This window comes from Chiloscyllium plagiosum, unplaced genomic scaffold (genome assembly GCF_037043375.1).
Source record: "Chiloscyllium plagiosum isolate Xiang-an unplaced genomic scaffold, Cpla_swu_hap1 HiC_scaffold_20, whole genome shotgun sequence".
Classification (NCBI taxonomy): Eukaryota; Metazoa; Chordata; class Chondrichthyes; order Orectolobiformes; family Hemiscylliidae; genus Chiloscyllium; species Chiloscyllium plagiosum.
This window is the reverse complement of record NW_028270158.1, coordinates 44,911,124-44,937,816: the sequence shown is the minus strand read 5'-3', so window position 1 is coordinate 44,937,816 and position 26,693 is coordinate 44,911,124. Positions and strand designations below refer to the sequence as shown.

Genomic DNA, 26,693 nt, shown 5'->3' with positions numbered 1-26,693 from the left:
TCACTGAAGTAGCCCAGTGAGTCAACTAAGAGTCAACCACATTGCCAGGCCTGGAGTCACCTGTAGACCAGACCAGGTAAGGACAGCAGACTTCCTTCCCTAAAGGGCATTACTGAATCAAATGGCTTTCTCTGACTATGACAATAGTCTCGGTTGCTATTAGAACAATTTTTTAAAAAATTCTAGATTTTATTTTATTAGATTCAAATTTTACCATCTACCAGAACATTAGCCTGAGGTTCTACCACTACTCCACTGCCTCCCTGAACCTTAAGAGATGAAAGGAAATTTGCAGGGATGGTACAGCCACAGTGACCTGGATGGCCTCCTCTGTGGTACTATGGACGTTTGTTGTCAATCAATTCTCTATTATAAATTTCAGCTAAGCTTGTAGTGAAAGCTGTTTTTACAAGAGAAACCGATCAGCCATGATGGAACTGAGTAATGTAATTGCCTCAAAGGGTTGAATAGCCTCCTCCTCCTCTGTCACTAAATCATTGTAAACATGGCAAGGCTGTGAAAATTCTTTTTTTTTCCCCCAGACAAGAGAAAACGATGTGGGGTCCTGATAGACGTCATCTTAGGCGTGAAACGTTTTGAGATGGTAGAAATTTTCACTTGTGGGAAGATCAGTTCTAGCGCCTCCACTATTACTAAGACTATCGCAAATAAAACTAGTAGGAAATTCAGGAGAAATGTCTTGACCTGGAGAGAGATGAGAATGTGGACCCTGCTACTACAAGCAATGGTTGAGGCAAATAGCTTAGATGCATTTAAGGGGAAGATGGATAAACATGTATGGAGAAAGGAATAGGAGGGTATGTGGGCAGGATGAGATGAAGAGAGTTAAGAGCAGACTCATATGAAATGTAAACATTAGCTTAGACTAGTAAGGGATAAAAGGCCTGTTTCCATACTAAAACATTTTGTCTAATTCTCCTCGCTCTGCCCTTTTGTAAAGTAAACCTTTTGTTTCTGTTTCAGGATACAGTGTATGGGGCAGTGATCCAGCAGTGCTATTGTATGTACAAGGTGATGTGGATTGGTTGCTTTCTACTTATTTTCTGCTACTGGTTTTCTTTACTGTCGGAATTTCACAGCTTAACATTTGTTTCTGGTCTTCCCTCATGTTCAGCTCTTCAATGGCACCTTTGCAAAATCCTTGGAGGCTGGAGGCATTGAACTTCTGCAACAGAGAGTCCAGAAATTTTTCTACAGGGTAGGAGCCTTAAGTGTATTGATCACTGTTGAGATGTTGGGTGAAGTATTGTGCTCCATTCTGGGAGGGATGTGAGGGCCTCAGAGAGGTAGCAGAGGAGATTTACTGGAATGGCATGAGGGACTTCAATTATGTGGAGAGACTGGAGAAGTTGCTGCTAATCTCCTAAAGAAGGAGATTTGATAGAGATACTCAATATTATGAGAATGTTTTGATAAAGTAGACAAGGAGAATTGTTAAACAGAGGTCACAAATGACCCTTCTATGTCTTCCTTCCCTGAAGGTGTTGATACTTTATGGCCTTGTATTCCATTGGCACTGACTATCTGCCTCTTGCCATAGACTCATACAGCACGGAAACAGACCCTTCAGTGCAACCAGTCCATGCCAAACGTAATCCCAAACTAAACTAGTCCCACCTGCCTGCTCCTGGCCCATATCTTTCCAAACATCTCCTATTCATGTACCTATCCAAATATCTTTTAAATGTTGTGATTGTGCCCACATCCACCACTTCCTCAGGAAGTTCATTCCACCCACAAACAACACACTGGGTGTAAACACAAAAATTGCCTCTCATGTCTTTTTGAAATCTCTCTCCTCTCACCTTAAAAATGTGCCCCCTAGTCTTGAAATCCTCCATCCTAGGACAAAGACAACTACAATTAACCCTATTTATACCCTGCATGATTTTATAAACTTGTATAAGGTCGCCTCTCAACATCCTGTGCTCGAGTGAAAAAGTCCCAGCCTATCCAACCTTTCTTCATAGCACAAACCTTCCATACCAGGCAACATCCCAGTAAATCTCTTCTGAACCCACACCAGCTTAATAATAATGTTCCTGTAACTGGCCCTATGGTGGGCTGGAGCCATGCAGGCGGTTTGACTTTGGGTTTCACCACACTTCTTCCTGGGCTTCTTTTCAAGCACCACCTCATGACAGAATGCTAAAGTTGGGCGTGAGCAGCAAATTGATCCAAAGCTGAAAGGATTAAATTATCAATACAGTTTGCATATGCATTTGTTGCCCGTCCCTAGATGCACAAAAGCTGGGAATTATGCAGCAGATAACTTCCTTCCTAATTTCTCCAAACGCTATCCTGTATCTACAAAGTATAAGTCAGGAGTGTGATGGAATACTTTCCCTTTACCTGACTGAGTGCAGTTCCAACAACACTCAATCTTGACACCATCCAGGACAAAGCAGCCTGCTTGATTGACACCACATCCATCACCTTGAACACTCACTCCCTTCTCTACAGTGCATGGTGTACATTCCACAAGATGCATTGCAGTCACTTTCCAACTCTCCTTCAACAGCACCTTCGAAACCAGCAACATCTACCACCTGGAAGGTCAAGCAGATGCATAGGAACACAACTACCTTCGAGTTCCTTCCAAGCCACACACCATCCTGACCTGCAAATATATTGTTCCCCTCACTGGTGCTGTGTCAAAGTCTACAACTCCCTCCCTAGCAGTACTGGTATGCCCACACCTCAAGAACTAAAGTAGTTCAAGACAGCAGCTCACCAACACTTTCTCCAGGTCAATTGGGAATGAACAATACATGCTGGCTAAGCCAGTGGCAACTACATCCCATTGAAAGGAATAATAAAAATACAAAACACATATGAAGCTGGGTAGCGCTGGGAGAATGGTGGGGGAAACCACATTGCGACAGCTCCCTAGTATGTTCTTGCCACTTGAGGTGTTTCACAGGGTGTGACTAAGGAAAGGAGATTGGCTGACTGTAGCACACAGGTGGTTAAACACTTTAAATGGGTTTCAAGGTCTGGGTTTGGGGCAGCAGAGCTGGCATTTTGCAACTGTAGAGCGATCACCCTCTGCCCCCATACCACAGTCCCTTGCCACAGTCACTCTCTGGTTGGCGGGGGGGAATACTGTCCAAGTGGAAGCAGCCTTCCCTTGGAAAGGAGCCATCAGCGGGCCACCCATGTGGCCTCAATGACCCAAGAAATAGGCATGGCATTCTCCCGCTCTTGCACTCTCTGTCCGGTAGAGAATTATTTTTAAACCCCCTCGAGAGTGCTTCTGTGTTGAGGCACCCTTGTGCTTTCAGACCTGCCTGAGCTCTCAGATCTCCCTCGCTTCCCAGCGGGTCTCTGGAGGTTCTTGAGCTGCTGATTTTCTGATGATTCAGGAGGAAGGGAGGTGTCTACCCATTGTTGTTAAAACTCTGAAAACAAGTGTAGTGATCACCAACTAGGAGGCCTTCTCTGAGAATCCAGGACCGTGACCCTATCTCGTACAACTCCTGACCATCTGCAGGCACGATCTGGTCCTGAAGCTTTGTAGGAAAGCTCTACGTACTGTATCTGAGACAGCTTTGATTACTTTCAGACAAAAGCAACTCCCCACCCCAGAGTATTGTGATCAGCAATTTATGAAGTCTTCCAAGCAACAAAGATCTGCTGCCAGCCCATATAACACAATAGTTTTTGCAGCAACTTGCGCTCACGTACAACTAAGCTGTCGTGAGTGTGATTACTTTTCCACATACCCACTCCTTGTCCCTAATCTCGTTATGCTTCATGGTTGTCTTAACTTGAATAATACATGGTGGATTGGTTTAATCATGGAGCTCGGTATTGGCTAAATATCGCTGTGACCTAATCCCGTTGCTAAGTAATTTAATGGCCAGTTTGGCACAAAATTATGTTGAATTATTTTACAAGTATCTGTCGAAATGTATTTGAAATTTTATTATATGCCTAGTTCCTATATATTCTAAACTGAACCCCATTGTTGTACAACTATTTGATAGATGCTATGCGGTGGGATAACTGGGCTCTGTGACAGCTGCCATTGACAACAAACTTCTAATGAAGCTTGTATAATGTTACAGTTAAATAATTAATTCAAAGTGACAGCAAGGTAATTTAAAATGATTTCCTAACTTTTTTTTAAACCCCATGTACATATCAATATAAAATCTAGTCAATAATGGGCTTATTTTGACTCTTTTAAATTTTTGATCACTTTCTCGCAGTAGCTTCGAAATTTTACCATTCAGAAAATTGAGCCTGGTTATGTATGAGACAATCCCTTATTTATTTTTCATTGAGTGTATGCTGAGGTTTTTGCCAATTAGGTCAGTGTCTACTGGGAATGTAAAACCTCAACAGTTACTGACTGCATTAATAAACACAGTCTGAGGGTAACATATCTCTTTGTGAAAGTGGTTATATTCCAATGCAGTACTGTGGAAGCGCTGCACTGCCAGAGATGCCATCTTTCAGATGAAACATTTAGGTTTAATATCTGTCCCCTCACTTGGATGGAAAAGATCCCACAGCACTATTTCAAAGAAGGGCAGAGGCATTCTACCCAGTGTCCCCTGAGCAACATCATTTGTAAAAATAATGTGTGTGGGAGTTGTCCAGTGCTGCTGAATTTTTATAAATTGAACAACTACTGTAGTGAATGACCTACTAATTAACAGGTTCAAGGGGCTTCTCCTGTCCCAGTGTTTGAATCAGGGAGATAGATTATTTTTCAAGAGGACATTCAAAAATAGAGATAAAGAATTTTTTCTTGATATCCTTCCTCCCAACAGTACTTGCAAACGTTGCACTTACAGTCATGTGACCTACTGGACGTGTTTGGCGGAATCAGCTTCTTCCCTCTGGATAAAATGACTTACCTGAAGATTCAGTCATTTGTCAACAGAATGGAGGAAAGCCTGGATCTCGTTAAGTACACAGCATTCCTGTACAATGAACAACTCATCTGGTAAGTCCATGTTACCTGATACTAGAGTTTGATTTGACTGGTGCCACCTGGTAATACAGAAGTTACATGCAAACAGCCCAGATATCTGAGAGGACATCCGGGGATCTTGATTAACATCTGATTCAAAAAGCAGCCTCCACAACAACTCATTATTCCACTGAGAATCACAGCTGGAACTTTGTGCTGAAGTTTCTGGAGTGGTACTTGAACAAAAAACTTTTGACTTGTAGGAAAGAGTGTTCCCCATTGCTGAACAAGAGTGTATTTGAAATGTTCAGAGGGCTGCTCTCTTTCGAACATTAGAATATAAGCAATAGGAACTGGACTAGTCCACAACCCTTCGAGATAGTTCCACTTTTCATTAAAATCATGGCTGACCTTCTAATTGAACTCCATTTTTCTGTGTGATCCTCATTCCCTTAATTCTTTTCCTACCCAAACGTTTATCAATCTCTGTTCTGGATGTAGTCAATAACTGGCCTTCCACAGCCTAGAGAATTTCTCCTTATTTCAGTCCTAAATGATCAACCCCTTAATCTGAGAGTGAGCCCAAACCCTGGGCTATGTTCAGCCAGTGGAAACGTCCTCTATAACATTAACCCTGTTCAACCGCTAAGAATATTATACATTTCAATTAGGTTTTTATGTATTTCTTGAGATTTTACTTTCAAACCCTAAGAGCATGTCTGGGATGATAAGCCAACTAGCTTAGCATCTGTGATCAGGAAGATTTTGAATCTATAAAGGATGTAATAATTGAGCATTTCAAAATACATAATATACTCGTGCTGTCTCAGCATGATGTCAGGAAAGACAAATCATGTCTGACAAATTTATTAAAATTCATTGAGCAGGTAACAAGCAGAATAGGTAAAAGGGAACTAGAGACGTAATATACTTGGATTTCCAAAAGACGTTTGAGAAGGTGCCACCCATTATTGCTACTTACTAAGATAGGGTGCCATAGTATTGGAGGTAGTATATTAGCATGGATAGAGGATTGGCTAACTAATAGAAGACTGGGAGTTGGAAAAAGGGGGCATTTCAAGATGACAGTCTGCAACTAGTAGAATGCCATAGAGGTCGGTGCTGGGGCCAAAATTAACTACAATATATATTGATGACTCTGATGACAGAAGTGAGTGTACTATTGCCGTGACAGAAGATTATAGGAGAGCATTACCGGATGGGATGGGTCTTTGATGATGCTGTCAGCCTTTCCACAGCAACGAGAAGTGTAAATGGTGTCAGTGAATGGGAGGTTTGCTTCCATGATGGTCTGGGCTATGCACGCACCCTTCTGTAGTTTCTTACTGTCCTGGGCACAGCAGTTGCGTATCAGGCTGTTATGCACCAGGACAATATGCTTTCTATGATGCATCCGTAAAAATTGGCGAGGGATCTCGTGGACATGCCATTTTTGCTGAGCCGCCTGAGGAAGAGGAGGTGGTGTTGTGCCTTCATGACCATCTTATCTATGTGGGAAATCCAGGACAGATTGTCGAGTATCATCTTTCTTACCAACTTGACAGTCTCAACCCTCTCCATCTCCGCTCTATTGATGAAGACGGGAGCGTGTTCTCCTTTCTTTCTGAAGTCGATTAGTTTTGCCAACGTTGAGAGAGAGGTTGTTATTATTGCACCACGTCACCAAGTCCTCTTTCTCCTGTTTATATTCTGACTCATTGTTGTTGATATCAGTCCTACCATGGTGGTGTCATCAGCAAACTTGTAGATAGCATTTGTTTGGAATTTGGCAACAGTCGTGGGTGTACAGGGAGTACACTAGGGGCTGAGAATGCATTCTTGGGGGCGATGAGTGTTATCACTGAGGAAGTGCAGTTGTCCATCTCCGTTGATTGTGGTGTATGGGTCAGGAAGCTGAGGATCCAGTTGCACAGGGCAGGAGCTGAGTCAATGAGCTGGAGTCTGACGTAATGAATCTGACATAAAGAGTCTACAAGTTAGCACGTGGCATGCAATAAGGGAAAATGTGCCGCTATGCAGTGTAGTGGAAATAATGAATAGCAGAATATTGTTTTGAAGGAGAAGGACTGCAGAAAAGGGTTGGGGGTCTTTGTGCATGAATCACAAAATCTAACGTTTAAGTTCTTTGGAATCCAGGGAAGGCAACTGGACTGTTGGCCTTTATTTCAAAGGTAATGGAGTATCAACGTAGGGAGATCATACCAAAACCGAACAAGGCCACAGCTGGAATTCTGTGAACAGTTTTGGTACACCTGTCTAAGGAACAATATACTTGCGTGGGATAAAGTCCAGAGAAGGTTCTTTGGGTTGATTCTAGGTATGGAGAAAGTTTGTTTATAAGAAGAAACTGAGCAGTTTGGACTTGTATTTAGAAGAATGAGATTCTTAAGGGGATTGCTTTGGTAGATGCAGAGTTATTGTTTCCCCTTGTGGAGAAGCCTAGGATCAAATGGCATAATCTCAATGGGTCACACACTTAAGACTGAGCTGAGGAAGATTTGTTTCTCTAAAGATAGTTAATGTGTGGAATTCATTACCACGGATAGTGTAGAGGTTGAGTCATTAAGTGTATAGACTGAGATTTTTAATCAGTAAGGGGATGAGGCAGGAAAGTGGTGTTAAAAATGATCAGATTAGTCATGATCACATTGAATGGCAGAGTAGACTCAGTTGCCCAAATGTCCTACTTCTGCTCCCTGTCCCTACATCTTACAATCTTATGGATGTCCATGACATGTTTTTCCATTCCTGTGTGCGGCACTTTCATTATTTCTTAAATAGTGACATCAAAACAGGCAAATGAATCAACAGTGACGTATACATTGTGAGATCATGACTTCATCAATGTTGCATCTTTGGATCTGCTAGTCCTGGGTAGAGATTAGAGGCAGACAATAAGATCCATGGGGTATTGATCAAATGGAATGTGGCATCTTTTCCATCATTTACGCGTTGGAAATCCAGGTGAGGGGAATTGGGCAGCAGAACAACGCCATGGATGGGAGCAGTGGTCATTGCTGCTATATGTAGTGCTGAGCAGGGTAATGGGCCTCTGTCTAGCTGACCCTCTCAGTGCATCTACTGAGGAAGTGCTGCACTGTCAGAGGTGCTGTCTGTACACGTGACTTGAGGCCCTGTCTGTACATGTGGCTGGTCTCAAAACATCCCACAACACTTCTGAAGAAGAACAGGGGAGGTATTCATGTTGTTTTGGCAAATACTTATTCAATTAACATTTCCTAAACAGATTATCAGGTCATTATCACACTGTTGTTTGTGGGACCAAGTTTGCATGCAAATTGGCTACCATTTTACAACAGCAACTACACTTAAGTCGTTCATTGATTAAAAATAAAAATTGCTGAAAAAGCTCAAGTCTGGCAGCATCTGTGGAGAGAAATGAGAGTGAACATTTCAGGTCAAGCGACCCTTCCTCAGAAGTCATTCATTGTCTATTAAGTATATTGATCTGAGCTTGTGAAAAGCACTAACTAAATGCATGTTCTTTCTGCTTGCTTTCAGGAGTGGGTTGGAGCAGGATGATATGAGAATCCTGTACAAGTACCTCACAACGTCACTCTTCCCAAGGCATCTGGAGCCAGAGGTATTCTCAATGTTTCTAATAAGTTTCTGTCCTCGAAGTAGGGGCAGAACATGAAAATTAGAGCCAGGCCTTTCAAGGGTGAAATCAGGAAGCACTTCTGCAAATGAAGTGGAAATCTGGGACTCTTTGCTGAAGAGTTCAATTAAGAATATCATTAATTAGATGTTTGTTAGGTTAGTTATTAATTTAAGGATGAGCAAATGGGGATTGAAATTCAGATTGGCTGTGATCTAATTGTATGGTGGGGTGGGTTTGTGGTACTGAGTTGTAAGAGGCAGCATTCTGTTTCATCTTTTATTAACAGGTAACTTATGGCACGGTTTCCTTTTGAAACTTGTGAATTTTTGTACTTGTTTCAATGGGAAATTTTAGATGTTGGGGAATGGATTGCTTTGCCATCTTTAAGTGTTGAGTGAGGGCCCCAGATACCACAATTACACTGGAGCTCCAGCTCATTGACACACAAATTTGTATTTCATGTGCCAGTTGTCATGATAACCCCTGGAGTGGGGCATATCCTTCGGTTGGAGCACTCGAGTGCGGTAATCCCTACCCACACATCAGTCCCCTCAGGCCTAGCCGAGGGGCCCTGGATTAAGATGACATGGACCATATCTGGTTGTTAAAGAGACCTCAATCCCATCAGGGCTATGACTGAGTAACTGAAAAAATGCTCCACTGCAGGAGTATTGGTAACCATACGTCACAGATTGAAGGTAAGATCAAGGATTACAATAAGAACTTGCTTAGCTGTGTTTCTGACTGAATTGCTAGAAAGGGCAGTGAAAGCAGATTCAATAGTGACTTTCAGCAGGGAGTCAGAACAATACCCTTAGAAGGGAAAGATTTACAGGATTATGGAGGTAGATTGGGGCCATGGCAGGGTAACTGTGGAACTCATTGGCTCACCTTTTGAAAGAGCGAGCACAAGCATGAGTGGCCAAATGGCCATCTCCTGCGCCATCTTCAGTCTGAGGATTGAACTCTGATCCCAGAGGTGAAAGAACAATTTATTAACCAGAACCTTCCAGTCCAGCAATTCTAGTTCACAATGGATATAATTTTACAAATTTGTAAATGACTGATAGTAATGGAGATGTTTTCTGTTAATAACTCAGATGGTATTGAACTTGTTTTCTCCTTTTGCTCATAGCTAATTGGTCATGATTCCCCTGGACGAGGGGGAGTAACTGTGAACCTCAACCATTATGGCAGGTATGGCTTTCCACAGAAGTTGTTGACCTCTGTTACATCAGGAATTTTGAGCAGTTCGTGGTTTTTTCCTTGAAGCTGTGCATTCACAGTTTCCCCAGAGAGGAACATTTTAATGGTAATCTGCAGACCCCACTACTTAAACCTTCTTTGCTGATCACTATCATTCATTTAATTCTCAAATTAATCCTCCTGGCCAAACCCCTTCCCCATCTCTAACCTCCTCCATCTCCATAATACTCCCAGATCCCTGTGTTCCTTCACAGGGATCCCTGTGCCACTTGCACACCCCTGATTTTTTTTTAAACTATATTGGTGGCCATGTCTTCAGAAGCTAACTTGTGACCTTGTGACCCTTAACCTCCACCCTCTCCACCTCATCTTCCTCTTTTTTAAGATGTTGCTTTAACTAAGCTTATGGGGGTTGGTTCGCTCAGTTGACTTGGTAGATGGTTTGTGATACAGAGTGATGGCTGAAGTAACCATGATGGAGCCTCCTTCTCAACCCCCCTCCCCATCCCTGAGGCGTGGTGATGCTCTGGTTAAACCATGACCAGTCCTTTCTCTCTCTCTCACTCTTCTCTCTTTCACCCTCTTGCTCTCTGTGGGACTATGGGAGAATTTCACTTGTGAACAAGAGTCATACCAGACTCAAAGCATTAACTTTGTTTCCAGCTCCACAAAAATATCTGCTGAGTTTCTACAGCATTTTCTGTTGTTATTTCAGATTTCCAGCACCTGCAGTATTTTGTTTTTATCTCCATATTCTTGTATTCTGTGCTTCTATTTATATAGAGAGAAAGTGAGGGCTGCAGATGCTGGAGATCAGAGCTGAAAATGTGTTGCTGGAAAAGCGCAGCAGGTCAGGCAGCATCCATTCCTGAAGAAGGGCTTATGCCCAAAACGTCGATTCTCCTGTTCCTTGGATGCAGCCTGACCTGCTGCGCTTTTCCAGCAACACATTTTCAGCTTCTATTTATATAGCCTCAGGTACTGTGTGCTTTATTAACTGACCTCTTTCCCCCCTTGCCCTGCCGTTGAGTGTACATACATCTTTCTGCTTCTGCACACCTTTTAGAGTAGTCACCTACTTTTTGTCACTCTGTGTTCTTCCTACCAAAATTAATACCCTCACACTTCTCACATTGAACTTCCATCTGTTATCTGTATACCTACTGCACCAACTGTCTATGTCCTATTGAATTTCTATACTGTCCTCCTCAGCATTTTCACAAATCTGCTTTTCTGAATCAGCAAAATAAGCCTTGGTGTTGGTATCAGATTCCTGTGGTGTGAATGGAGGGGAAGATTCCTTTTGCATTACCTTCCAGACATGATCTTTGTCATGCAGGAAGGATAAGGAGAGCATATGCATGGGGAATGTCATCACCTGCAAGTTTCCATCCTCCCAGGCCACGCACCATTCCGATTTGGAATGGTATCCTCATTCTTTCCTTGTTGCTGTGTCAAAATCCTGGAAATCCCTCTCTCACAACACTGTTGGTGCCTGTACTCCCCAAGGACTGCAGCATTTTAAGAACACAGCTCACCACCACCTTCTCAAGGGCAGTTACAGCTGAGTAATGGTTGTTGACCCAACCAGTGACACCCACATCCATCTTGAGAATGAACATATGATCCACTCCCAGATTGGGTCAGCCCTCTGACAATTGACTCTGAAGTCAGCTTGAATTATGTTAAAAATCTAGAAAAGAGTGTGCTACATGACTAACAGCGGAGAGCCAGCCTTGAAACTTATTGCTTGAAGACCCTTTAGTTTGCACAGCTCTGTCATTGTCTTGATTTAGAATGGGGATGTAGCCTTTGAAAAGGGTGCATGCCCCGCAACCCAAGGCTATTATTCAGGGAAGACTGAACCGAAGGCGAGGTGGGGAGGACAGAGTTTTAGTTTTGGAGGAGACGTTTTGTGCATTGCAGGATCCTGTGACAAGCAGTAAGGTTGAGAGTAATAATCTGCATCTTGACTCAGGGGAGAACCTTCCAATGATTGACTCCCCTTAACTGTGGGAACGTAAGTGTTAAGGAAGATGTGGCAAAGAATCAAGTGTTTTACTCACTGCAATCAAGTTAAATTGAATGTGTTTCATTTTTAATCATGGTATTAAGTACCTTTCAAGGAATGCCTTGGGACTGCTGCATTCATTTGAGAAATCATCTATTTGTAAGATGCAGAAAGCTGGGCTAGATATCATTAACATCGAACACTTTGTGCCTGACTATTCTTCTGACTGTTGGGTAAATCTGGTTTCAGTATTTCACGTTCAGTATAGTGCTATTAATTGAAATTATTTGAAATTGAAATTAATTGAGTTATCATTTTGGATTTTTTTAAGGCCTACTAAGTTCGGAAAAATGTTCTGAAACTTGAAAGAGTTCAGAAAAGATTTACAAGGATGTAGCCAGGGTTGGAGGATTTGAGCTACAGGGAGAGGCTGAACAGGCTGGAGCTGTTTTCCCTGGAGTGTTGAGCGGTGACCTTCTAGAAATTTACAAAATTATGAGGGGCATGGATAGGGTAAATAGTCAAAGGCTTTTCCCTGGGGTTGGGGAGTCCAGAGCTAGAGGGCATAGATTTAGAGTGAGAGGGGAAAGATATAAAAGAGACCTAAGGGGCAACCTTTTCACACAGAGGGTGGTACATGTATGGAATGTGCTGCCAGAGGAAGTGGTGAAGGCTGGCACAATTGCAACGTTTAAAAAACATCTGGATGGGTATATGAATAGGAAGGATTTGGAGGGATATGGGCCGGGTGCTGGCAGGTGGGACTAGATTGGGTTGGGATATCTGGTCGGCATGGACGGGTTGGACCGAAGGGTCTGTTTCCATGCTGTACATCTCTATGACTCTGAAGTGTTTACCAGCATTTTTTGTTGTTATTTTTGATTTCCAGTTTTAAGCATATGTTCCAGAGGAAGTAAAAGCTGGGTTTCTGGGTACTTGCTGCTGAACTTATTTGGGTATGAGGCTGATCTTTGAGTGTTATTGTTGCATGGCAAGGAGAACTTTACTGCTGAGGTGCTAACCACTGAGTCACACTGCAACACAGGATGTGTAGGGACAGCAGCCTTGCTACTACAGCCGTCAGCCATTCTGTTGCAGACATAATGCTTGTAAAAGAGCTTGTTTGTTTGTTTTTCCTCAGGTTTCTCACTGGCCCTTATGATATCAACAATCCCGATCTTGTAGTGCGGTTTCCCAGGATCTTTGTAAATACTGACACCACCTATGAAGAATTACATTTGATTGTCTACAAGGTGAGACCTAACTGGCTTCAACCAAATTTCACAAACTTAATTAAGATATCTAGCAGATAACTGACTAATACTCTACATGTACAAGTTCAGGACATGTGGTCCTACTGATTACTTGACATAGCATTCATCAAAATGTTCACTGCCTATCCCCATGTGTAACCCTAAGTTCTTCACTGTATCTCAGAGTTTTTTCTGAATATCCCTTGGTAAATTTGTCAAACTTTCCTGCATCCATTCGTCAGTTCAATGCATTGCAAAGCTCATCACAAGCAGAGTTTTTGTTTATAAAGGAAGGGTAGAGGCTGATTCTGACTTGGATATGATAATGCAAGTTATTGCATTCAGCACGTATTGAATTGCACGTCTGTGCAACTTCTGTTTTAATTTAAAATACCATTAATTTGAGGATCTACCATTTTGTTTGCATATTGTACATGATCATAGGCACGTAATATATACAATACTTTGTGTCAGCTTTTAGGATTCCGATGCTTATATGCTCTGTTTATGTTTCCAGGCTATGAGTGCAGTGGTTTGTTTTCTGATTAATGGTGAGTTTCTTTATTTGAATGTTGATATTTGTTTGAATTTGCAATGTAAATAACCATTCCTGTTGAAGATGCCAAGATAAATATGAATGTAGTTAATTTATTCAATTAGTCACCTCTTCACCCATTGCAGCATTTTAGTAATTTTTTCAATGTTTCCAGAAATTCTGCCTCTATTCTAGCCAAATTTCCATTTGCACGTTGGTCACACTCTTTTTAAAGCCGCTTCTATAAGTTTCGTCAGTGGAACTTGCAGTGATTGGAACAAGGTTAGCCAGGTGTACATCATAGAATATGAGTTCCCTGATTGGGGCTGTTAATCTGGTCCAATCAGGGAGCCCTGGCTGATAAACATGAGTGTCAGAGGTTCTGTTCATTCTGAGAGCTGGCTTTGAGGAAGCTGGATCAATGCCAATGTAAATAAGGAGTGACTCCACCGACCTCTGTGGAGTTATTTCAGTGGCGATGAGAGTAAAGCACATCCTGAAGGAACAGTCATCTTTGATTTGGAGTAAGCATTGTTTGTATTGTGGAGTTATTCGGGAAGCTTGACTTGTTTGACTGTGTTGTCGAACACTGGGCCCAGTATCTGGAAAGAATGCATTATATTTTCCAGGCAAGTGATCTTGGGGGCAATAAGTAATTCTGCTGACTGTTTGTGGACCCGCATCCTTTTTGGTTATTAGGAGCCAAACTTTCCCTGAGGCACCAGGTACTAAAACCTTGCAAGAGTTGATGGATTTCATTGAGGAATATTACCATAAGACATAGGAGCAGAAATTAGGCCATTCAGCCCATCATTCTGCTCCATCATTCAGTCACGGCTGATAAGTTTCTCAACCGCGTTCTCTCACTTTCTACCCGTAACCCTTGATCCCCTTGATACTCAAGAACCTATATCTATCTTAGTCTTAAATATCCTCAATGACCTGGCCTCCGCAGCCTTCTGTGGCAATGAATTCCATAGATTCATTGTTCTCTGGCTGAAGAAGTGTCTCCTTATCTCTGTTGTAGACGGTCTCCCCTTTACTCTAAGGCTATGCCCTTGAGTCCGAGTCTCTCCTACCAATGGAAAGATAGTCCCGACATCTACTCTGTCAAAGCCATTCAGTATTCTGTAAGTTTCAATTAGATCCCCCTCATCTTACTAAACTCCATCGAGTATAAACCCAGAGTCCTCAAATGTTCCTCACATGTTAAGCTTTTCATTCCTGGGACCATTCTTATGAATCTCCACTGAACACACTCCAGGGCCAGTACATCCTTCCTGAGATATGGGGCCCAATATTGTGTACAACACTCCAAATGTGGTTTGACCAGAGCCTTATACAGCCTCAGCAGTACACCCCTGCTTTTATGTTAAAGTCTTTTCAAAATAAATGCCATCATTGCATTTGCCTTCCTAACTACTAACTCAACCTGTAAGTTTACCTTGAGAGAATCCTGGACTAGAACTCCCAAGACTTCTGAATTTTCTCCCCATTTAGAATATAGTCCATGCCTCTATTCTTCCGACCAAAGTGCATGACCTCACACTTGCCCATGTTGTAATCCATCTGCCAATTCTTTGCCCACTCTCTAACCTGTCCAAATCTATCTACAGCCTTCCCGCCGTGTCAATGCTACCTGTTCCTCTTGCTATCTTTGTATCATCTGCAAACTTAGTCAGAATGCCCTCAGTTCCTTCATCTAGATTGTTATTGTATAAAGTGAAACGTTGTGGTTCCAACACTGAGCTTTGTGGAACATCACTTGTCACTGGCTGCCATCCTGAGAAGGGCCCTTTCATCCCCACTTTCTGCTTTCAAGTTTCTATCCATGCTAGAACCTTGCCTGTAACACCATGGGCTCTTATCTTACAAAGTAGCCTCCTGTGTGGCACCTTGTCAAAGGTCTTCTTGAAGTCCAGGTAGGTGACATCTATTGACTCTCCTTACAGCCCCAAGCTGCCTCTAATTCTGAGATGCTATTGGTTTTACTCTGCAATTTGAGAACTGGGGAGTCCGTATCAAGATTTTTGATTAGGTTAAGACAATTGGCAGAGGCATGTGACTTTGGTTTCACCCTCTAATGTGCTGCTGAGAGACAGTTTTGTGCGTGAGATTAACGATGTAACCATGCAAAACTGCCGACTAGCTGATGCCCAACTGGATTTCAAACAGGCACTACAACTGGCTTTAGACAATAGGTGCAGGAGTAGGCCATTCTGCCCTTCAAGCCTGCACCACCATTCAATATGATCATGGCTGATCATCCTTAATCAGTATCCTGTTCCTGCCTTATCTCTGTAACCCTTGATTCCACTATCCTTGAGAGCTCTATCCAATTCTTTCTTAAATGAGTCCAGAGACTGGGCCTCCACTGCCCTCTGGGGCAGAGCATTCCACATAGCCACCACTCTCTGGGTGAAGAAGTTTCTCTTCATCTCTGTCCTAAATGGTCTACCCCATATTTTTAAGCTGTGTCCTCTGGTTCGGGACTCGCCCATCAGCGGAAACATGTTTCCTGTCTCCAGAGTGTCCAATCCTTTAATAATCTTATATGTCTCAATCAGATCCCCTCTCAGTCTTTTAGACTCAAGGGTATACAAGCCCAGTCACTCCAGTCTTTCAGTGTAAGGTAATCCTGCCATTCCAGGAATTGACCTCGTGAACCTACGCTGCACTCCCTCAATAGCCAGAATGTATTTCCTCAAATTTGGAGACTAGAACTGCACACAGTACTCCAGGTGTGGTCTCACCAGGGCCCTGTACAGCTGCAGAAGAACCTCTTTGCTTCTCTACTCAATCCCTTTTGTTATGAAGGCTAGCATGCTATTAGCCTTCTTCACTACCTGCTGTACCTGCATGCTTACCTTCATTGACTGGTGTACAAGAACACCCAGATCTCTCTCTACTGCCCCTTTACCTAAAGTGATTCTATTTAGATAGTAATCTGCCTTCCTGTTCTTGCCACCAAAGTGGATAACCATACATTTATCCACATTAAACTGCATCTGCCATGCATCTGACCACTCACTTAACTTGTCCAGGTCACCCTGTAATCTCCTAACATCCTCATCACATTTCACCCTGCCACCCAGCTTAGTATCATTAGCAAATTTGCTAATGTTATTGCTAATACCATCTTCTACATCATTAACATATATTGTAAAAAGATGCAGTCCCAGTACTGATTTCTGCGGTACCCCACTGGTCACTGCCTGCCATTCCGAAATGGAGCCCGTTTATCACTACTCTTTGTTTCTTATCAGCCAACCAACTTTCAATCCAAGTTAGTACTTTGCCCCCAATACCATGCGCCCTAATTTTGCTCACTAACCTCCTATGTGGGACTTTATCAAAAGCTTTCTGAAAGTCCAGGTACACCTACTGGATCTCCCTCGTCCATCTTCAGAGTTACATCCTCAAATTTTCCATTGTCATTGTCATTGGAAAATGCAGCAAGTGGAGCATATGAGTTGCAGGGTTATTGGAATAAGTTGCATTCCAATGTGTATTCCAGGCACTGCAAGTGAACTACTTGGGCAGCAGGGTCAACGAGATCGGTTTATAACTGTTGGAAGATAAAGTAAGGAAATCAAAGGTGCCGACTCTCTCATCTGTACCAGAATTTAGGTCTTTGCTTGGGCTGGTGGATTATTATAAAAAGTTGATATATAACCTGGCCTCTTTGTGTCAACGCTTAAAGTGTCAGCTTTGGAAATGGTCATGTAGCTAAGCCATCGTGTTCAGGCAAGTGAAGAAACAGCTATCATCCTCCTAAGGTCTTTGCAAATTATGATCCTAAACAAGATCTGGTATTGACATGCGATGCCCTCTCTGTGCGGCGCTGGGGTAGTATTAGCTCATAGGTGGGTTAACGGAGAGAAACATCCAGGCCTTTGGCTAATGCAGAGCGTAAATACACCTAGATAGAGAAGGAAGGTTTGGCAGTCATATTTGGAGTCAGGAAGTTCTATCAATACCTTTACACATGTAAATTTGTAGTAATAACCCCTACTAGGTCTACTTAAAAAGGACAAGGCAGTGCCGCCCCTAGCTTCAGACTGAATTCGGTGATGTGCTCATACACTAAGTGCGTATAATTACAAGTTGGAACACTGTCCCGAAGGTCTTGTAGCAAATGTGGATGCATTGAGCCACCTCCCACTAGTAGAGAGAGCAGTTCTTTCTACCAGTCAAATTTTCTCCCAGGGAAGGGAGGGATGAAACAACATCAGGAATACCAGTTCTGGACACAACTCCGCTAAGCAAGAGAGTGAGTTTATTTCAGGGAACAAGGTGTGGTGGAGGAACCACCAGAATGGCCCTGCAAGAGGCATAGTCAACATGAGATCAGGTCCGGTGATGTATAAAGTTTGGGTAGGTGTGGTAGTCCTGAACAAGGATGTAGACCATATACATGCTGAAAACTCGCAAATGATGTGGGAGCAAAATGTTCCCAGCTCCTTGACTGCGTATCTGACTGCTCCAGAACCCACTGGATCTCCCTTTTTGTCAAGCGTTGAACATATCTTAGAATCTGAGATGGACACAGCAGATATCATTGCTTCTATGTCTTTACCATCTGAAGAGGTGAATGAATTTCTTTCAAGATGCTCCAGGTGCAAAAGGCAAACAACAGTGCATTAACACACCACCCGTGTCAGAGGCAGAGTTTGAGGAACCTGACCCAGTGTTAAAACAGCCTTGGAGGAGCTACCAAAAAAAAAACTGGCCTATGTTCTCGGACTCGGAAGGGGATTGATGTAATGATTGCAATGAGGTCAGCCAGGTAGACCTCATAGAATGAATTCCCTGAATAAGGCTGTTAATCTGATCCAGTCAGGGAGCTAACAGATAAATACAGGAGTGTTAGACCTCCTGTTCACTCTGAGAGCTAGCTCTGAGGGGGCTGGATCAGTGTCAAGGGCTCTGTATGTAAATAAGGGGTGATTTGGTGATGGGATACCGGCCTTTGTGGAGTAATTTCAGATCTTAACTAGTGTCATTCTAAGATGAATTTGTTGAGAAATCAAATAAGAATCATCTTGCTCTCCAGTCACACCCATTGGTCACAGACCTCTTCTGGCTCCTAGTCTATTTATGTCTCATAAGTGAACATTCTTATCCTTGTTTAAATCCTGTTATGGCTTCCCTCCCCTACCATCTCTGTAGTTTCATCCTAGCTGTACGACCCTCTGAGATATTTATCTTCCACCAATTGTGCAACACTCACTTCCTTTGGTTCCTGACTCTTTAGCAAGTGCAACGGAGATGTTAATATTAACAGTTTATGTTTCTCCTTAGCCTCAGTGGAGCTGACTCGAGAATTTTGCCAGACACTAGATAACCTTGTAGGACCTCAGCTTACTCTCTTGGCGTCGGACATCTGTGAACAGTTTAATACAAACAAGAGGCTGTCAGCGTGAGTATAAACAGACCTCTGTTGGTAAAACAGAGCACTGGATGTCCTGGCCAATATTTATTACTTAACCAATATCAGTAAAACACTATCTGGTCATTATCACATTACTGCTTGTGGGAGCTTGCTATGCACAAATTGGTTGCAGCATTTCCTACTTTCTAATTTCGACCACATTTCATAAAAAATACTTAACCAGCTGTGGAGCACTTTGGGATGTTCCAAGGTCATGAAAGGTGCTATATAAATATGAGCTCTTCTGCCTTGTTCCCATATTCCTTTATTCATTCTTTTGCTTCAGTTGCCTCCCTAAACTATTTTTAGAAGTTGACTTGATCTCTGTTTTAGTCACTCATTTTAGGAAAGTATTTTCCAGCCTTCTAGCCCTCAGTATCAAAAAACTTTCTCCTGCTCTCTGGCTTAAATCTCTGACATTTACATATTGATGTAAACATTTTGATTACCTTCTAAACCCATCCAATACTGTTTTGAAATATCAATATCTACATTAGAACAGCAGCTGTGTTCCAAGACATTGGCTGTAAATTGCTGTGAAATCTCCTGGTGATGGAGAACACATTATGAATGCAAGTTTTAAAAAAAACTTTCTATCCTATCATAATGTTAAACGTTGCTTCCAAAGCCCCAAGCCCATCCTTAATCTACTTATTCGTCAAATTTGTATTTCCTCACACCAACCAGCTTCCTCATGAATCTGCACATAGCCTTCTCTACTGCATCAACATCCTGCTACTGTGCAGACCTGAAAATGACATGCAGTACTTTAGCTGTAGATTTCCATAGCATTTACAGCACAGAAACAGGACATCCAGTTCAGTCAGTCCATGGTGATGTTTATACTGCACACGAGCACCTCCCATCCTTTTCATCTAATTTGTTAGTTAAATTCTCTTTTGCCTTCTCCACGTGCTAACGTAAAGGCCAATGTGGCTGCTTTGATTCGTTTCCCTGTTGTGATATGTAGTTCTATATAATTGTGACACTGAGTTGAGATTGGCCGTTTGCACCCAGTGACCCATCATGGAAAACAGTATTTTTTTTTAAAAAGACTTCTGTAAGCTGTAAGAAATTTTAAGTATTATAGATGAATCAATACCATTTGTTATTCCTAAACATGGGTGTTGTGTGTAGGTAGCTGGATTACATGTGGCCAGAATTTCATTTTAAAATTAATGAATGTTAAATGCATGCAGTTTGCTCATCAGAATAGAGATTTGTAGATGGGGCTTTGAGGTTCATTGTATGATGTATCAGTTTAAGGCTTTTTGCATATTCTGTCATCATTAAATCCTGTTTTATCAGATTTTCAAGAAGTCATGTTAGGAAACCCAGAGGTCCTTCTTACTGATTAAAGTTTAATGGCTGCTGGTGAAGCTCAATACGATAAAATACTTGTATTAGTGCGAGCGAGAATTGACAATAGCAACATATCACAGGACAAGGACCTTCCGGTTCAGTCTGTGAATAGTTGATCGTCAAAACAATTAATTTAATAAGATGCGCTTCTTGTTACTCGATATCCAAGATCAACCATATTGTTAATTAATTTTTAACTGTGGTGCAACTGAGTATGAAACGGATGCCAATTTACTTTTGATGATTACATCAAGTTATATCTGCTGAGTCTAATACTTCAATGCAATACACAATTTTAAGTGTCCTACAGTAGGTTAGAGCACTTACCTGATGTACTGAAAACATAAAATGCTGGAGATTACAGTTAGTCAGGTAGCATCAATAGACGGGAAGCAAACTAGCGTTTCAAGTCTAGATGACTTTTTTTCAGTACAGATTCTAGCACCTGCAGTAATTTGCTTCTACTTATTTGATGTAGTTGCCTTTAATGCATTGATATGGCTCGCTGATCCCTCACTAAGTTTTTTTTTAAAAAGTAACACTCTATTCTTCTGTAACACCATTAAAGAATAATAGTGTTGCCTTGACACGCACACATATCTGCTAAACATTTCCTTGAGTATGGGATTCTCACCTCATCATATTCTCTCACCACCCCTACATTACAGTGCAATATAAGGGATGTCCCATAAGTGATATAACATGACTACGTGTTGTTGGTGTTGCTGCATCTCATTTATTTCCACTGACCTCTAAGTGAGTTAGAAAACTGATAATCAGTTCCCATTGCTTGTTCTGTGTTCGTACCCCATAGGCTGCACAATGCTAGGGATATACAGAAAAGCGTTCCTTCCACCAAAGAGATCAGCAATTGGTAGCCATTTCAGAAGCGGGTACAGATGTTGCACAATATAATTGAAGGAAGTTATGAATTGGGGAATAGAGAGCATAGACTTGACCAACAGGATATGAAATTAATATTTAATCAATTTACTTCAGAGCTTTGCTGAAAGTTGTACTTACAATGTCACAATTTGTGCTGGCATTTTTCTCTCACCGCTGTACGTTTTTTGTCACCATTCCCTATTCAATTTTCCTTTGTCAATTATCATGATATGTTTGTCACCTCTTTTCATTAGGTAGCTCTGTGAAACATTTTTGAAGACCACCTCCCAGTTCCTCCTCCATCTTGGAAATGAAAGCATAAAACTACACATTCATGTTTGTCAAAAGTGTGTGGTGTTTTTGGAATTGCTGTCGAATAATGTAAGGGAAACATGAGAGTTACACTTAAATTCGCATTAATTCAACTTTGGTATGTTTCCCTCTCTTTCAGACCTGAAAAGGAACCTCAATTCAAGTTTATTTACTTCAATCACATGAATCTGGCTGAGAAAACAACCATCCATATGCGGAAAACAGCCAGCATGTCCCTAACCTCAGTCCACACTGACCTAATGAAGATCCTGGGGGACATTAATAGTGATTTCTCAAGGTACAGTCTTGATGTTGAAAGAGTTAGATTTTTTTCATGATGAGTGATTAGCTTTATTTCGTTTTGCTTGATTTGCTTGTTGTGATTTGCACAGAGCTGAAGAGGATGAAGAAATCATCGTAAAGGCAATGACCGATTACTGGGTGGTTGGCAAAAAGTCTGACCAGCGGGAACTTTACGTAATCTTGAGCCAGAAGAATGCAAATCTGATTGAAGTTAATGGTGAGTGTTTTGGAGTTCCTTCAATTGAATCTTCTGATCTTCCCTAGATTTACAAAAATAATACCAGAAACAAGATTTTATAATGTTTCAGAAAGATTCTCGGGCTGGGAACATTGATGTAGAAAGGAGAATGTTGGCCTGATTGAGGTCTTCAAGATTGTAGAGAGGATATTTCAACTTGTGGGTGAGCTGATGATTAGGGCAAAAGCAGAATATCATCATTAAGAATTCAATAGGGAATGCAGGACTGGAAAAATAGGGAAATACTATGACTACAAGAGTTAAGTTAAATGGATGGAAATTCTGCAGTGAGCAATTCAGTTCTTAACTCCCCGATATGTATCCACAAGTCAGGAATGTGATGGAATAATTTCCACTTCCCTGAATGGATACAACTCCAGCAACTCTGAAGAAGCTCAGCGCCATTTGGGAAAAAGCAGCCCATTGATCAGAATATCCAGAACCTTAAACAATCACTCCTTCAGAGCAGTGTGTAATGTCAACAAGATGCACTTGCTGTAACTTATCCAGTCTCATTCAAGGACACCACAAACCCCACAAGAAGGATAAGGGTAGTCGAGGCATGGAAATACCATCAAACAGCATATTACATGTCATCATTCTTTCCCTGTCAATGGGGGAAAATGTCCTCAGACTCCCTGAGCACCACTGTAGATATACCTAATCCACATGGAATGCAGTGGAGAACATCACCATCTTCTGAAAGGCAATTCGCAATGTGTACAAGCTTCCCAATGATGATCACATCTTATGAATAAATGCTTAAAATAGGAACTTTGCATTTTCTATCACAAAGACTGGTTGAGGTGTCTTTAAGGGGAAGCTGGATGAAGGGGAAATTATAGAGGGATATGTTCACAGTCAGATGAAGGGGGGTGGGTGAAGGATTACATAACGGAATGACCTGTTTAAGTGCTGTCACTTTTATGTGACATATTTGTAAAAGATGACATTATAGGCAGTGGTTATAAACCAATTGCAATGGGGCATAGCCAAGCAGGTAGTAGAATCAAAGAGCTGTTGACTAAAGTGCACATTTTGATGCTTATAGATTAGATTTAGAAGCACAAAAGGCTGAGTGGTTCAAGTACAGCCTGCTTTAGAGTATATTTTCTACACACCAACAACAGAGATTTTTGTTGTAGGGCATATCAACTCAAGTACACTGTATGAACTGGAGCTCAGGATGAATGTTGATGTCACCATCCTCTTTAAGTGACGGAGACTTAGGGCTCACTTTGTCTCGTGTGGGACACCAAAACATCTTCTGAACTAGAAGAGTCTATTTGTAGCTAATAAGAAATAAAAACAGAAAATGCTGGAGCAACTCAAAGTCTGGCAACATCTGTGGAGAGTGAAGTAGCGAGTTTATGATTTGATTTCACTGATGTCTTCTGAAGAAGCGCGATATCAGACACAAAACATTAACTCTGTTTTTCTCTCCAAAGATGCTGCCAGACTTGCTGAGTTGCTCCAGCATTTTCTGTTTTTATTTCAGTTTTCCAGCATTCACAGTATTGTGCTCTCATTTGAGTAGTTAATGAGCTATGTGTGAAAGTAACTGATTATAGGTTACATTGATGTGATAGACATAGCTACAGAGACTTTGAGGAGAACCAGATGTTAGGTCTTATTCCATTCAGTGTTCGGTTGCTCTGCCCATAAATCCATATGAATGATTGGATGTGAATATAGGAGGTATGGTTAGTAGGTTCGCAGATGACAGCAAAATTGGTCGTTTAGTGGACAGTGAAGAAGGTTGCTTCAATGTACAACAGGACCTTGATCAGATGGTGTGAGGACTGATGGGTGGAGTCTATTTAGATAAACGTGAGGTGCTACATTTTGGTAGGGCAAAACTTACAAATGTAATGGTACCATCCTGGGAAGTGTTGCTGAATAAAGGGACTTCAGTTGCAGCTAGATAGGATAGTGAAAAAGGCATTCTGTGTGCTTTCCTTTAAGGGTTAAGAGGTCATGTTGTGGCTGTATAGGCTACTTTTGGAATACCACATTTAATTCTGGTCTCATTGTTATAGAAAAGATGTTATTAAGCTTGAAAGGGTTAAAAACATTACAGGGATATTGCAATGTTTGGAGGGTTTGAGCTATAGAGAGAGGCTAAATAGGCTGTGACTGTTTTCCTTGGAGCATCGGAGGCTGAGTGATGACCTTAAAGGGGTATATAAAATCATGAGGGACATTTATAGGATGAATAGGAATAGGGGAGTCCACAAATAGAGGACATAGATTTAAGATGAGGAGGGAAAGATTTTAAAAAGGACCTGAGGGGCAATTTTTCACGCAAAATGGGGGTGCGTGAGCATTGAGCTGCCAGAGGAAGTGATGGAGGCTGGTACAATTACAACATACAAAAGGCATCGGGATGGGTATTTGAATAGGAAGGGTTTAGAGGGATATGGGTCAAATGCTGGCAAATGAGTCTAGATTAAGATATCTGGTTGGCATGAGTGAGTATCTGTTTTTATACATTTCTATCATTCCATATGGTGCTTATGGTTGTCCTGTATATAAAAACATTTCAACCCATATAGAACAATATTAAAATTATGTTTAAACACAGGCTGAGCTTCTAAACCTGGATTTATCGTAAAGGATTAACTTTACTTTGCCTGAGGTGAAATTACATTTAAATGGAAATGAGATTCCGTATAAGTTCTGTTAACATGGCAAAACATCCCTGAGCAAAATTTGGCATCAAGCCACCTAAAAAAAATATTTGGACAGGAAGAAGTAGAAGAGAGGTCAAGAGATAGAAGGAATTCCAGAGCTAAGGGTCCAGAAAGCAGTAGGGTCATCTGCCAACGGTGGAGTGATTTAAATGAGGGATGCAGAAGAAACCAAATGAGTTGGAGGAGATTACAGAGATTGGGAATAAGGGCCATAGAAGGGTTTGAAAATAAGGGTGGAAATTTAAAATTTGAGACTTTCCTTGGGCTGGAAATCAAGGTGCACGGGGTGATGAATGAGTGGCATTTGGCCCAAGTCAATCACTTAAGAGGAAATCAACTCTCTTTTGGTATGTGCGGATTGTGTTTGTTATTTACATGCAAGGTAGGTTTCATGTAACAAGGACTAAGTGAAGTGGCAGACTCATGCATTAACTATGGATGCATTCTAAGATCATATTACTTCCTGATTTTGGTTTCTGTCTTAAACACTACATCTCCTCACAGCCTGACATTCATGCCTCATGATGTGGTTATTTTTTTAAAACAAAATGTTGCCATTTTTATTCTGAGATATCCCATAGTGAAGTTGGATTTAACCCCTGCAATGCCCTCTGACTCATTCTCTTACTCTTTTCCCCTTTTAAGATATTCTTCGAAACTTTGCTCTTTGATCATGCTTTAGGTCACCTGTTCAGACATCTCACAGAGCTCAATATCCAATTTTACTTCAGGAGGCTCCTATGAAATGCTTTAGGATTTTTAAAAAGTGTGTTAAAAGTCTTGTATAAATACACATTGGTTGTCATTTGTATGGGGGATAGTGGAAATTCAGACAGGGACAACCTCATAACTATTACACTTATAATAGGGAAGGTGGGCAGGTCTCTCCACTTGATTCTGCAATCAGTGTGCTGCAGGTGCAGCAGGAGCAGAATATTCCGTATATTGCATTTATAAGCAGGATCAGCACCCAGGCCAACACTGTTGATTTTATGATGAAAAGTTGGATTGTTGAGGCACAGATTAAAGGATGATCCAATTGTGGTGTTTGAGATGATTAGAAGATTAGATAGAGATGAAATATTTTCTCTGGTGAGGCAGGTTCAGAACATGGGGAATAACCTTCAAACCGTTTCTGCCGTCACCACAGCCACTTCCGCCCCCTGGGTTGCTGTCGCCACTGCCACTCCCGGCCCCAATGACATTACTCACCTGCAAAACGATCACGCCGCATGTGTCTCCGCCCCCACGCTGAACTCCGTCACCACGCCTAACCCCGCCCCCACGCTGATCTCCGTTCGCACGCCTAACCCCGCCCCCACGCCTAACCCCGCCCCCACGCCGATCTCCGTCACCACGCCTAACCCTGCCCCCACGCTGATCTCCGTTCGCACGCCTAACCCCGCCCCCACGCCGATCTCCGTCACCACGCCTAACCCCGCCCCCACGCTGATCTCCGTTCGCACGCCTAACCCCGCCCCCACGCCGAACCCCACCCCCGCCCCCACGCCTAACTCTGCCCCCACTCCTAACTCTGCCCCCACGCCTAACTCTGCCCCCACGCCTAACCCCGCCCCCACTCCCAGCTCCAGCCCCATCTCTGGTCCTAGCTCCCAGCCCGCCGTGTTTTCACCACCCCTCCAGAGCTACCCCTCTCTGAGGATGAAAGATCAGTCCTCGGCAGAGACCTCACCTTCATTCCCCTACGCTCTCAGATTAAGGAGTTCAACACACGGTGAGACATCAAACAATTCTTCCTTCGCCTCCGCGCCTACTTCTTCAACCAGGATTCTCGCCCACCCTCTGACAACCCCTTTTCCCGCCTCCAACACACACCCATCCACCTGGACACCCCGTGCTGGCCTCTTACCTG

General features: G+C 42.2%; 1 protein-coding gene across 2 annotated transcripts in view; it reads left to right on the top strand.

Moving 5' to 3' along the window:
• Nucleotides 1-26,693, top strand: part of ccz1 (CCZ1 vacuolar protein trafficking and biogenesis associated) — a 53,535-nt gene that overhangs the window by 17,368 nt on the left and 9,474 nt on the right. For both annotated transcript variants that reach the window (XM_043711367.2, XM_043711369.2), the window contains 10 exons: nt 985-1,032; nt 1,136-1,219; nt 4,803-4,978; nt 8,489-8,570; nt 9,724-9,785; nt 12,947-13,058; nt 13,576-13,609; nt 18,898-19,015; nt 21,726-21,884; nt 21,979-22,106. In XM_043711367.2, coding sequence (XP_043567302.1) covers nt 985-1,032; nt 1,136-1,219; nt 4,803-4,978; nt 8,489-8,570; nt 9,724-9,785; nt 12,947-13,058; nt 13,576-13,609; nt 18,898-19,015; nt 21,726-21,884; nt 21,979-22,106 — 1,003 coding nt within the window. The remainder of the gene's footprint in view (nt 1-984; nt 1,033-1,135; nt 1,220-4,802; nt 4,979-8,488; nt 8,571-9,723; nt 9,786-12,946; nt 13,059-13,575; nt 13,610-18,897; nt 19,016-21,725; nt 21,885-21,978; nt 22,107-26,693) is intronic.